A 15,000-nucleotide genomic window follows, 5' to 3' on the forward strand; every position below is an offset into this window, starting at 1 on the left:
AGGGGAGTGGGTAAGCAAGGTAGGTATTTAGGTAAGCAGTGCTGGCATGTGCGAGAAATGCATGTGACATGCGAAAGGTGGGAGGTGGACAGATTGGAAAGGGTAATGAGTGTTGGGATGAAGAAGTAAAGTTGTTAGTGAAAGAGAAAAGAGAGGCGTTTTTGTGGCACTTACAGGGAAGGAGTGCAAATGACTGGGAGATGTACAAGGGAAAACGGCAGGAGGTCAAGAGGAAGGGCAATTAAGAGTTATGGTGAGCGGGTATCAGTAAACTTTAGGGAGAATAAGATGTTTTCGCAGATTAATATGCGAAAAACAAAGAGAACAAATGGGAACATCGGTGATAGGGGCAAAACGGGCAGTGGTAACAGGTATTGATGAAGTGAAGAGGAGATGGAGTGAGTATTTTGAAGGACTGTTGAATGTTTTTAATGATAGGGTGGCAGATGTAGGATATTTGGTTCTGGATGGTATGTGAAGTGAAAAGAGGAGAGGTTGTGAGAGCTTTTCGTAAGATGGAATGTAGCAAGGCGGATCAAATGGATGATATTGCAGTTTAATATGTTAAGAAATGGGGTGACTGTGTTGTTGACTAGTTGATAAGGATTTCCATGTATGTATGGACCATGATGAGGAGGTTCGGGATTAGGGAAATGCATGTACAGTGTCGTTGTATAAAGGCAAAGGGGATAGAGGTGAGTATTCAAACCACAGAAATGTAAGTTTTTGAATATACCTGGTAAGCTGTGGGGGAGGATAGTGATCGAGAGAGTGAAGATATGTACAGAGCATCGGATTGTGGAGCTGTGTGGTTTCAGAAGTGGTAGAGGATGTGTGGAGCAGGTGTTTGCTTCAAAGAATGTGTGTGAGAAATACTTAGAGAAACAGATGGATTTGTATGTAGCATTTATGGATCTGGAGAAAGCATATGATGGGGTTGATAAAGATGCTTTGTGAGAGGTTTTGAGAATGAACTGTGTTCCCATAGTGTTTTTTCTTTCTATCAAGGATATAAGGCATGTGCACAAGTAGGAAGAGAGGAAAGTGATTTGTTGCAAGTGAAGATTGGCCTGCGGCGGGGATGTGTAATGTCCCCATGGTTGTTCAGTTTGTTTACATCCGGATGGGGTGGTGAGGGAGGTAAATGCGAGTCTTGGAGAGAGGGGCGAGTATGCAGTCTGTGAGGGATGAGAGGGTTTGGAAGCGAGTCAGTTTTTGTATGCTGATGATACAGCACCGATGGCAGATTCAAGTGAGGGACCGCAGGAGTTGGTTGCTGTGAAAGGAGGACGTTAAGATTAAATGCGAATAAAAGCAAGGTTATAAGGTTTAGCAGGATAGAGGGGCACGTTAGTTGGAGTATGAGTTTGAATGGAGAGAAGTTGGAGGAATTTTTAAGTGTTTTAGATACCTGAGAACGGATGTGGCAACAATGGAACTTTGGAAGCTGAAGTGAGTTATTGTGAGTGAGGGTACAAATGTTCTGGGAGCACTGAAGAATGTGTGGAATGAAAGGTCGTATCTCGGAAGGCGAAAATGGTTAGTCCCTGCGATGTTGAATGGATGTGATTATGTGCGGAAAAGAGTGGATGTGTTGGAAATGAAATGTTGGAGGACAGAATGTTATGTGAGGTGGTCTGATCGAGTAAGTAATGAAAGGGTGAGAGAGAGGTGTGGGAATGAAAAGTGTGTGGTTGAGAGAACAGAAGAGGGTATATTGAGATGGATTGCACATAGGAAGAGAATGAGCGAGGAAAGATGGATAAAGAGGATGCATGTGTCAAAGGTGAAGCGGGAGACCAAATTGGAGGTGGAACGATGGAATGTATAAGATTTTGAGTGATCGGGGCCTGAACATGCAGGAGGGTGAAAGGCGCGTTCGGGGATAGAGTGAATTGGAACGATTTGGTTCACAGGGGTCGAAATGCAGTCATTGGAGTGGACGAGGGCATGTGAAGCGTCCAGGGTAAACCATGGAAAGGTCTGTGGGCCCTGGGATGGGGATAGGGAGCTGTGGTTTCGATGCATTACACATGACATTTAGAAAATGGATTTGAGAGAGTGCGGCCTTTCTTTGTCTGTTCTTGTCGCTACCTTGCCAACGTGGGAAATGGTGATCTCAAGTATGTATCAAAGGAAGAATATAGTATATATATATATATATATATATATATATATATATATATATATATAGAACTCCACCGTGAAGAGGTATATGCACAATCACCACTGATGATTGTATATATATATATATATATATATATATATATATATATGTATATATACACATTAGATGAGGGGTACATAGTAATTAAGTCGATGAGTATGAGAGGAGGGACAATATGGGTCAGAGAGGAAGGCTATGGTACTGTATTAAGAGGGCAGTAGAGTATAGATTCCCCATCAGCTTTAAGAGAGGTGGGAGAGGAGGAGGGAGGGTAGTCTGCTGCCGCTGCTGCTGCTTGCACCTCCCTCTCCCTCATCCCTCCCTGTTCTCCCCTATTAAGAGTGCCCTACCACCTCCAGAGGACGCCCTACCTCTCCTGAGGTGGAAATTGATTGTATGGACCCATCCAGCCCTTTAAAAGGGAAGGGACAGTCTCTCCCCCTCTGCCCCCGTCTCTCTCTCTCTCTCTCTCTCTCTCTCTCTCTCTCTCTCTCTCTCTCTCTCTCTCTCTCTCTCTCTCTCTCTCCCTCCGAACTGCTGCCGCGCCCGTCCCTACCTCCTCCCTCCCCTTTTGTCATATACTCCGTCCCTTCCCCCCCCCCCGAGACTCGCCAGTCCGCCGTGCCCCTTTAAGAGGTCTTATATATATATATATATATATATATATATATATATATATATATATATATATATATATATATATATATATTGATTAAATTCACAAGGGTCGTTAGCTTAAAAGATATATTTCCTGTGTCTCCGTGTTGCTCGGGATGGCAAACTCGCTTGAGAACCGAACTGACCGAACGTTTCTGAAAGCTGATCGATTAATTAAGAGAATGTATATATGAATTTGGTGTACTTTTACTGGCCAGCGTCTGATTCGATATCATTTCAGTATTCTGGATATGGAAGATCGCGTAGCGTTAGTACAATTGTGATGAGGTGCTTTTAGTACAATATTGATTACGTGCTTTTAGTACAATATTGATTACGTGCTTTAGTACAATTGTGATGAGGTGTTGGTTAGGATTTCAGTAGTGTACATTTGAAGAACGGAACCGTACAGTCACATGAGCCAGATGCGTAGGAGAAATGCACATGGTGTTAGAATTACCCGTAACGTTTGGTTATATATTAAATGTATTTTGATTGGTTGAGCTAGATTGATGTTGACGGCTTTAACGACCCTGGCAGCTAATAGGACTATCGACCAAACTTACCAACCAACCAACTTACCAACCAACCAACAAACTTACCAACCAGCCAACTTACCAACCAACCAACTTACCAACCAACCAACTAACTTACCAACCAACTAACTTACCAGCCAACCAAGTTACAAACCAACCAACTAACTTACCAACCAACAAACTTACCAACCAACCAACTAACTTACCAACCAACTAACTTACCAACCAACCAAGTTACAAACCAACCAACTAACTTACCAACCAACTTACTATCAACCAACCAACCAACTTACCAACCATCCAGCCAACTTTTGAACCAACCAACCAACTTACCAACCAACCAACCATCCAACACCAACTTACCAACCAACCGACCAGCCAACCAACCAACCAACTTACCAACCAACCAATTAACCAACCAACTTACCAACCAACCAACCAACCAAAATACCAGCCTTGAAGGCTTAACAAGCAGTCTAGCTAGCCCCGCGCCATGATTGGACGACTCATGCCTGGGTGGTTTGTGGCGCCTGAAGTTGTGTGGTGATCATCAGAAGGAACTGTGGTGTTGTGTGCACTTCAGGATGAAACTGTGGTGTTGTGTGCACTTCAGGACGAAACTGTGGTGCTGTGTGCACTTCAGGATGAAACTGTGGTGTTGTGTGCACTTCAGGATGAAACTGTGGTGTTGTGTGCACTTCAGGATGAAACTGTGGTGTTGTGTGCACTTCAGGATGAAACTGTGGTGTTGTGTGCACTTCAGGATGAAACTGTGGTGTTGTGTGCACTTCAGGATGAAACTGTGGTGTTGTGTGCACTTCAGGATGAAACTGTGGTGTTGTGTGCACTTCAGGATGAAACTGTGGTGTTGTGTGCACTTCAGGATGAAACTGTGGTGTTGTGTGCACTTCAGGATGAAACTGTGGTGTTGTGTGCACTTCAGGATGAAACTGTGGTGTTGTGTGCACTTCAGGATGAAATTGTGGTGTTGTGTGCACTTCAGGATGAAACTGTGGTGTTGTGGGCACTTCAGGATGAAACTGTGGCTGAATATTTGCACAGTGCGGTGTGATCAGTTGTGTGTGTGTGTGTGGAGAGAGAGAGAGAGAGAGAGAGAGAGAGAGAGAGAGAGAGAGAGAGAGAGAGAGAGAGAGAGAGAGAGCAAAGCTTGAGCTGGGATCTTGTCAATGAGAGTCCGTGCTCTGGTGTGCCATTACTGGCACAGGTCGAGGGTATGTGTGTGTGCTCGGGGTGTGCCATTATTGGCACAGGTCGAGGGTATGCTTGTGCTCGGAGTGTGCCATTATTGGCACAGGTCGAGGGAGTGTGTGTGCTCGGGTGTGCCATTACTGGCACACAGGTCGGCTCATGTGTAACCATCCTCACAGCTAACACTAAAAAAAAGGAAAAAAGATTAAACTATACATGTTCATCCCAGTGGTACAAAGATATCTATACTGTATATGCTGCTATACATCTTCATCCCAGTGGTAAAAAGATATCTATACTGTATATGCTGCTATACATCTTCATCCCAGTGGTAGAAAGATATCTGTACTGTATATGCAGCTATACATCTTCATCCCAGTGGTAGAATGATATCTATACCATCTGTTCAAAGGGCCTCCCCAGCTGCAGATGAACAAGACGTATGGTTTGAAATGGCATACCACCCTCAGTCTTGAGGGAAGCGTACGTCTAAGCCAGCACCCATCCTTGCTCGCCTATTTCGCCTATGTCCAAAAAAAAAAGAACCAGATATTCCCTCCCGCTTAGAAGCAGGCCTTGGTGCAGGCCATCCCTAAAGAAAGGAGACCTCTCTAACCCTCCAACTATCGTCCCATTGCTCTCACAAACCTGCTGTCTACAGTCTTAAAAAAAAAAGACTAACTCTCCTGAAGACGTATTTTGTTCAACCACGTAGAATCCCATCCCTCCCTCCTCTTTATCACTGTTCCCCAGTATGGGTTTCACAGTCCTCGGTGTTGCTGGTGACCTGCCAAGCGCGTGGGAGACTCAAGGGCGTGGCAGTATTCTCTGTTTTCTAAACCCCCATCCTCTGGTTTCTAAAGTCCCATCTTCTGGTTTCTAAACCCCCATACTTTGGTTTCTAAAGTTCCATCCTCTGGTTTCTAAAGTCGCATCCTATGGTTTCTAAACTCCCATCCTCTGGTTTCTAAAGTACCATCCTCTGGTTTCTAAACCCCCATACTTTGGTTTCTAAAGTTCCATCCTCTGGTTTCTTAAGTCCCATGCTCTGGTTTCTGAAGTACCATCCTCTGGTTTCTAAACTTACCATCCTCTGGTTTCTAAATCCCCATCCTATGGTTTCTAAACCCCTATCCTCTGGTTTCTAAACTCTCATCCTTTGGTTCCTCTACTTCCCTCTGTTCTCTGAGGCACAGCTTCCCCTCGGGCCGCTCCGTCGCAGGAGTCGTCGGTAGAGGAACCTCCTCCTCCCGTTCCCATCATTTGTGGTGTTCTTCAGGGTTCTTTCCCATCACCGACTCTCTCCTTGTTCTCTCAGGGAATGGTCGTCTCTCGTCTACTCCTAACCCCTTTTTTTCACTCTTGCGCTGACGATCCCACTTCGCAGGCTTCACCTCTCGTTCCTTCCTTCCCCCTTCTTCTAATATTACTCGTTCTCTTTCTCGTACTGAACTCGCATCCTCTCTCTCATAACGGCACCTGCGGTACAACCTCTCAGAATGAGAGGGAGGGAGCGCAGTAACCTTGTCCAAATTAGATTGCTCTAAAACGCATCTTTCCTCCCCCAATATCTCTGTATGAGAATCATTCATTTCCCCTTTGTTCACTGTCGGAACACCACACAGTTCATCCCTGTAATGAACTGTTGGGGCAATAACCATAACCTCCACTCCGTTCCTGGGAAGCCCCCCACATTTGCAGTGTCTCCCTTCCCCCAATAGCTGGGCGTGTTTGTATAGGTGTTGTGATATACTCCCTCGTCTGTATTGGTTTCATATGTACAGGGTCTTATATGCCCAAGTATGGATGGAGCGCTGTTCACCAGAATGGAATCAAAACCCCCTTCCGTCTCATTGATTCTCTTGGGGCATCAGCACCTCTGCATGTGTCCCCACCTCCTCTGCATGTGTCCCCAGCCCCAAGGTTTGGACCCGTGGCCACGCGTTTGGTAGCTGCTTCCCACAGTTTCTGTGCGGAGGCCACTCAATCGAGCATTGGCTGCTATGATACCTCCTCTCCTGGAACATCCCAGTTTTGGAATTCTCTTCCTCCTCTCGTCTTCCTCTCTCATCATAAAAGCCTTCTTCCCTTAAGAGTCAAGTCTACTGACACTCGCGGAGCCCGTGATTAATTTCCCCTCCCGTTCCCACTCTCTTTGATCAAGGTAGCCTTTGACTTGGGGCATGTCCGTCACTGTATATAAGCTTTCCTTTCCAGTCATATTCATCCCAAATGGTATTTACGGGTAATCGGAATCTATTTTTATAATACCTTTGTCCACACATGATGCACGGGGAGTGTTTGGTGGACACGGGTCAAGGGAAAAAAGGACTCGGGGTTTTTTCCCACACACACACACACATACAATGTCGTTCTCGTTGTGTTTTGCAGACTTGTGGTTGTGTCTAGACGATGAGTGAGGATAAGGAAGCAGCACATGCCCAAGCCACTGCTCTTCCTCAACATCCTCAGCAGCAGCAGCAGCAGCAACAACAACAACAGCAACAGCAGCCGCAGCAGCCGCAGCCGCAGCAGCAGCAGCAGCAGCAGCAGCAAGAACAGCAGCCGCAGCCGCAGCAGCAGCAGCAACAGCAGCAGCAACAGCAGCAGCAGCAACAGCACCATCTCGCCCACCAGACGACCACCTTAGTCTCCATGCAGGCCGCGGCCCCAGCTCAGCCCATTGTGCAGCAGGCGTCCCAACAGGTCAGTATATACACCACAGCGGCTCCTCGGCCACCGCTGGTGCCATGACCCCGGTACACACACACACACCGTGGGCTCCGGCACCAGAATGTGGTGCACGTGTAACTTTGGCTCCGTTTTTTGAACTCAACTTTGGACATTAACCTTGGGGTTTTGTTTTGACCTCAGCAGAGTACCAGACAGACACAGACGTTATCATAAACCAATTCATTAATGTAAAAGACTTCGAAATGATTATGTTTGACGACCTTACCTTGAGCAAACACAACAGAACAACAGTTGTCTCCTCCGGAAGGGTGGTGGGCGATGGATCCTGCGGACTTTCAAGACAAAGGGGGAAGAAACAGTGATGATTTTTTTTTTTTTCATTAAGGCTCAAATTCTTGCACGAGTAGAGTATTGCCGTGGTCTACCATCACCTTACGAGGCAGGCAGAATTGTAGAATTAGTTATTCAAAGATCTTTCACGGCCTATGTTAAAGTGGTCGAGAAACTAACTTCATGGGAACAGCTGAAATCACTGAGGCTGTTGCTTGCCGGGGCGCAGATGGGAGAGCTGTTTCTTCATATATCTGGGGAATCCTAGAAGGCTTCGTCCCCCAGTTAACGCTCGGCACCAACTTCCTCCCGGCACGAGAGGCATGTGAGAGATTGTAGAACACTTTACCTCTTGAAATCCAAAGGTGCGAGAAGAGAGAACACCTCGAACATCTTGGGAGCCCCCGCGGCGTTTCAGAACTTTGCCTGCAAACATCAGAAACGGCGTGAGATGCTCACAGTGGAGAAGGTCATGAGTGCATTGGACAAATACCTGCAGAGTGCACCAGACCAGCCAGGCTGTAGGGGCTGTGTGGGCTTGAGGGCTGCGGCTTCCAATAGCCTAGGCCCAACCCAGCCCAGCCCACAGGGGTAGAGAGAAGACCCCGAAGACCACTTTACGTAGACTTCAAGCGTTCGTTCTCGACCCCCGGCACACCCAGAACTTGGGACCCAGAGACACGTATGCATTATCATTTAAATAGACTGACAAATTACTCGTAAATAGTGACAAATTATCACGTAAATAGGGACAAATTATAACGTAAATAGTGACAAATTATCACGTAAATAGACTGACAAATTACCACGTAAATAGTGACAAATTATCACGTAAATAGACTGACAATTTATCGCGCAAATAGACTTGACAAATTATCACGTAAGTAGACTGACAAATTATCACGTAATGACAAAATATTTTTTTGATTTCAAAAGCCAAAATATGTAATGTTGTCTAGATAATATGTATTATTTCACATGATTAGTAATAAGCTTTTAAATGCCTCTCTTAAAGAAAGCCAAAATGTATTATTATCATCCTCTGTCAATAATTTTTAAGTTTTTCATAATTCTGTGTCGATAATTTTAAGTTTTCCCTATATTTTTTTTTATTTATTTATTTTTTTCTCATGCTGAAAAGTGCTGTACATCCCCCATGTTTTAATGCCTTTTTTTTTTGGTACAAGTTCCTGAGCACCATGACAGTTGACACACTTCACTGTAACTCTTAAGACATTTCCCATGGCCTTTTATCACATCGGGTGCAGTGGCTCATATCATGATCCCATGGCCATTTATTACATCTGGTACAGTGGCTCATATCATAATCCCATGGCCATTTATTACATCTGGTGCAGTGGCTCATGTCATAATCCCATGACCATTTATTACATCTGGTACAGTGGCTCATATCATAATCCCATGGCCATTTATTACATCTGTTGCAGTGGCTCATGTCATAATCCCATGACCATTTATTACATATGGTACAGTGGCTCATATCATGATCCCATGGCCATTTATTACATCTGGTACAGTGGCTCATGTCATAATCCCATGACCATTTATTACATCTGGTACAGTGGCTCATATCATAATCCCATGGCCATTTATTACATCTGGTACAGTGGCTCATATCATAATCCCATGGCCTTTCATCACATCGGGTACAGTGGCTCATGTCATAATCCCATGACCATTTATTACATCTGGTACAGTTGCTCATTTCATAATCCCATGGCCATTTATTACACCTGGTACAGTGACTCATGTCATAATCCCATGGCCATTAGTTACATATGGTACTGTGGCTCATGTCATATCACGTAGCCACTTATTACGTCTGGTACAATGGCTCATATCACATCCCATGGCCATTTATGACATCTGGCACAATGGCTCGTGTCACACCCCATGGCCATTTACTACATCTGACACAGTACATCACACCACATCCCATGGCCATTTACTACAATTGGTACAGTACCTCATACCACATCCCATGGCCATTTATCACACACCAATGACTCATCCCACATCCCTTGGCCATTTATCACATACCAATGACTCATCCCACATCCGCCATAGCCTATAATCCCACCCAGTGAATCCCCTCACTCCCCCTAATCCCATATCCCCACCTTCATCCACGACACCCTCACCCGTCAGCCACATCCCCACCTTTATCCACCACACCATCACCCGTCAGCCACATCCCACCACACCATCACCCGTCAGCCACATCCCACCACACCATCATCCGTCAGCTACATCCCCACCTTCATCCATCACTCGTCGGCCACATCCCACCTTCATCCGCCTCAACCATCACCCGTCACCCACATCCCACCTTCATCCATCACCCGTCACCCACACCCCTACCATCATCCACCACATCCCTCACCCGTCATCCTCCACACCCCTACCTTTATCCACCACACCCCTCACCCGTCATTCTCCACACCCATCACCCGTCATCCACCACATCCTCACCCGTCATCCGCCATGCCCTCACCCGTCATTCACCATATCCTCACCCGTCATCCACCACACCCATCACCCACCACATCTATCACCCGTTATCCACCACACCCATCACCCGTCATCCACCGCACCCATCACCCGTCATCCACCACACCCATCACCCGTCATCCACCACACCCATCACCCGTCATCCACCATCACCCACCACATCTATCACCCGTCATCCACCGCACCCATCACCCATCATCCACCACATCTATCACCCGTCATCCACCGCACCCATCACCCGTCATCCACCACACCCATCACCCGTCATCCACCACATCCTCACCCGCCATCCACCACACCCATCACCTGTCATCCACCACAACAATCACCCGTCATCCACCACACCCATCACCCGTCATCCACCACACCCATCACCCGTCATCCACCACACCCATCACCCGTCATCCACCACACCCATCACCCGTCATCCACCACACCCATCACCCGTCATCCACCACACCCATCACCCGTCATCCACCACACCATCACCCGTCATCCACCACACCCATCACCCGTCATCCACCACACCCATCACCCGTCATCCACCACATCCATCACCCATCACCCATCACCCGTCATCCACATCACCCGTCATCCACCACACCCATCACCCACATCCCACCTTCGTCCATCACCCGTCATCCACCACACCCATCACCCGTCATCCACCACACCCATCACCCGTCATCCACCACACCCATCACCCGTCATCCACCACATCCATCACCCATCACCCATCATCCGTCATCCACATCACCCGTCATCCACCACACCCATCACCCACATCCCACCTTCATCCATCACCCGTCATCCACCACACCCATCACCCGTCAGCCGCCAGAGTTGACGTGGATGTCTTGTGTTTCTCCCTAGTTCATGAACTTCAGCTGGGATAGGTTCTACGTTAGGTCACCAGACATTAAGGTTGGTGGATACAAGTGCTGTAAAATAGTCGCCTCGGTGTAAATCAAGATTTACACAAGAGGAGGAAGGAAGAAAATAGTCGCGGTGTAAATCAAGACTTACACAGAGGAGGGGAAATATAGTTGCGGTGTAAATTAGATTTACACAGAGAGGGGAAAGTAAGTCGCGGTGTAAATCAAGATTTACACAAGAGGAGGAGGGAAGAAAATGGTCGCGGTGTTAATCAAGATTTACACAAGAGGAGGAGGGAAGAAAATAGTCGCGGTGTAAATCAAGATTTACATAGAGAGGAGGGAAGAAAAGAAAATAGTCGCGGTGTAAACAAGATTTACATAGAGAGGAGGGAAGAAAAGAAAATAGTCGCGGTGTAAACAAGATTTACATAGAGAGGAGGGAAGAAAAGAAAATAGTCGCGGTGTAAACAAGATTTACATAGAGAGGAGGGAAGAAAATAGTCGCGGTGTAAACAAGATTTACATAGAGAGAAGGGAAGAAAAGAAAACAGTCGCGGTGTAAATCAAGATTTACATAGGGAGAGGAAGAGATAGTTGCAGTGTAAATTTGATATACACAGAGGGGAAAAATAGTCTCAGTGTAAATCAAGATTTACACAGAGAAGGGAAAAAAATAGTCGTGTTGTAAATCATTTACCCAGAGAGGAGTATATATATATATATATATATATATATATATATATATATATATATATATATATATATATATATATTATAGGTTACCATTACGATCCCTCCCAACGAATCGAGTGGCAGATAATTAATTTATCTAATTTATATATATAAACAGGCTCTCCCATAAGGACGTGTTGCTTCGTTTGTACATATTTACTTCCTCATGGACACAATGCAGTGTGGGAGGGTGGGTTCAGTGGGGCCTGTGTGTACTGTCCAGTTCTTATGTAGGTGGGGATGTGTGTGTCCAGTTCTTGGACGTGTTAATTCAATGAGAACTGACTATAATGTTTATATGTGCGAGGGATTACCAGTTCTCACTGTCAGTGTTAAATACACATTGATATGAATGTATATACTTGTTAATACTTCTCGTAATCTGTCTTTAAGTGTTAAATACACACTGATATGAATGTATATACATGTTAACAGTTTTTGGTTTGAATTTATATGAATAGTAAAGTGTATATGAATATTAACAAATCACATACGTAGCCATCAATGTTAAATACATACACTGGCGAGAGTGTATATGAATATTAACAATTCTCATACCTTGCTATCAATGTTAAATACACACCGATGAGAATGTATCGAAGAGTTAAAACAAAAAAAAGATTAACAAACCTCGCATCTCGATCTCCTCCATGTTAAACCTCAGTGTTAAATACGCACCGATTTAACTACATCCGGGGTTAAAAAAAAAAAACGAAAAAAAAATAACAAATCTCGGGTGTAGATATCCATGTACTGATTGGATGTCATTTGATATAATTTATTTATTCTTAATTGTAGACGGCCAATGAGGAGGAGGAGGAGGAGGAGGAAGCTCCCCCTCCTCCTCCATTCCCAGGTCCTGCTGTGCATTGTGTCATGTGCTGTGTTGATCGTCATGCGCCTCTCTCTCTCTCTCATGTGTGTGTGTGTGGCGCAGGTCGGGCAGCAGCAGGGCGTCCCGCAGCCGGGCATGCAGCAGGTCATGCAGCAGGCGCCGCAGGCGGCTCACTCCCCGCACGGCGTCACCACCAGCATGACCCCCCAGTCGGCCCAGGTAAGCAACCCACCCTCCCACCCCACATGGGGGGAAACCTCACCTCCCCCAACCTCTCCCTCAACCCATTTTCTCCCAACCCATTTTCTGTATGATGGTACTACCCCCCCCGCCTCCCGTTTTCATCATGACGGTACGCCACCTTTGCAGACGACGGTACAGTCTTTTGAGCATGACGGTACAGTCATTTGAAGGTACGCCTTGTGTGGACGACGGTACGATATATTAGACTTAAGATGTATCCCCGACATATGTTAGGCTAAGATGTATGCCCGACATATATTAGACTAAGATGTATGCCCTCCATATATTGGACTATATATTGGACTAAGATGTATGCCCTACATATATTAGACTAAGATGTATGCCCTACTTATATTGGACTATATATTGGACTATGATGTATGCCCTACATATATTGGACTAAGATGTATGCCCTACATATGTTGGACTAAGATGTATGCCCTACTTATATTGGACTATATATTGGACTGTGATGTATGCCCTACATATATTGGACTAAGATGTATGCCCTACATATGTTGGATTAAGATGTATGCCCCCCATACATATATTAGACTAAGATGCATGCCCTGTATATATTGGACTAAGATGTATACCCTCAATATATTAAACTAAGATGCATGCCCTCCATATATTAGACTAAGATGTATGCCCTCAATATATTAATTTAAGATTAATCCCCTTCATATATTGGAGTAAATTGTATGCCCTACATATAATGAACTAAGGTTTATGCCTTCCTTTTATTAGACTAAGATGTGTACATGCTCTCTGTATATTATACCAAGATGTATGCCCTCCACATATATGGGCTAAGATGTATGTCCTCGACATATATTGGGCTAAGATGTACACCCTCCACATATATGGGCTAAGATGTACGCCCTCCACATATATGGGCTAAGATGTACACCCTCCACATATATGGGCTAAGATGTACACCCTCCACATATATGGGCTAAGATGTACACCCTCCACATATATGGGCTAAGATGTATGTCCTCGACATATATTGGGCTAAGATGTACACCCTCCACATATATGGGCTAAGATGTACACCCTCCACATATATGGGCTAAGATGTACACCCTCCACATATATGGGCTAAGATGTACACCCTCCACATATATGGGCTAAGATGTACACCCTCCACATATATTATGCTAAGATGTACACCCACCACATATATGGGCTAAGATGTACACCCTCCACATATATTATGCTAAGATGTACACCCTCCACATATATTAGGCTAAGATGTATGCCCTCCACATATATTAGGGTAAGATGTACACCCTCCACATATATGGGTTAAGATGTACACCCTCCACATATATGGGTTAAGATGTACACCCTCCACATATATGGGCTAAGATGTACACCCTCCACATATATGGGCTAAGATGTACACCCTCCACATATATGGGCTAAGATGTACACCCTCCACATATATGGGCTAAGATGTACACCCTCCACATATATTATGCTAAGATGTACACCCTCCACATATATGGGCTAAGATGTACACCCTCCACATATATTATGCTAAGATGTACACCCTCCACATATATGGGCTAAGATGTACACCCTCCACATATATGGGCTAAGATGTACACCCTCCACATATATTATGCTAAGATGTACACCCACCACATATATGGGCTAAGATGTACACCCTCCACATATATGGGCTAAGATGTACACCCTCCACATATATGGGCTAAGATGTACACCCTCCACATATATGGGCTAAGATGTACACCCTCCACATATATTATGCTAAGATGTACACCCTCCACATATATGGGCTAAGATGTACACCCTCCACATATATTATGCTAAGATGTACACCCACCACATATATGGGCTAAGATGTACACCCTCCACATATATGGGCTAAGATGTACACCCTCCACATATATTATGCTAAGATGTACACCCACCACATATATGGGCTAAGATGTACACCCTCCACATATATTATGCTAAGATGTACACCCTCCACATATATGGGCTAAGATGTACACCCTCCACATATATGGGCTAAGATGTACACCCTCCACATATATGGGCTAAGATGTACACCCTCCACATATATGGGCTAAGATGTACACCCTCCACATATATGGGCTAAGATGTACACCCACCACATATATGGGCTAAGATGTACACCCTCCACATATATGG

General features: G+C 45.1%; 1 protein-coding gene across 5 annotated transcripts in view; it reads left to right on the plus strand.

Moving 5' to 3' along the window:
- The window catches only part of LOC139765852 (uncharacterized), a 323,832-nt gene that overhangs the window by 149,885 nt on the left and 158,947 nt on the right, over window positions 1–15,000 (plus strand). For all 5 annotated transcript variants that reach the window (XM_071693730.1, XM_071693707.1, XM_071693717.1 and 2 more), the window contains 2 exons: window positions 6,961–7,275; window positions 12,673–12,789. In XM_071693730.1, coding sequence (XP_071549831.1) covers window positions 6,982–7,275; window positions 12,673–12,789 — 411 coding nt within the window. In that variant the 5' untranslated portion in view covers window positions 6,961–6,981. The remainder of the gene's footprint in view (window positions 1–6,960; window positions 7,276–12,672; window positions 12,790–15,000) is intronic.

The sequence above is a fragment of the Panulirus ornatus genome, chromosome 4 (assembly GCF_036320965.1).
Source record: "Panulirus ornatus isolate Po-2019 chromosome 4, ASM3632096v1, whole genome shotgun sequence".
NCBI lineage: Eukaryota > Metazoa > Arthropoda > Malacostraca > Decapoda > Palinuridae > Panulirus > Panulirus ornatus.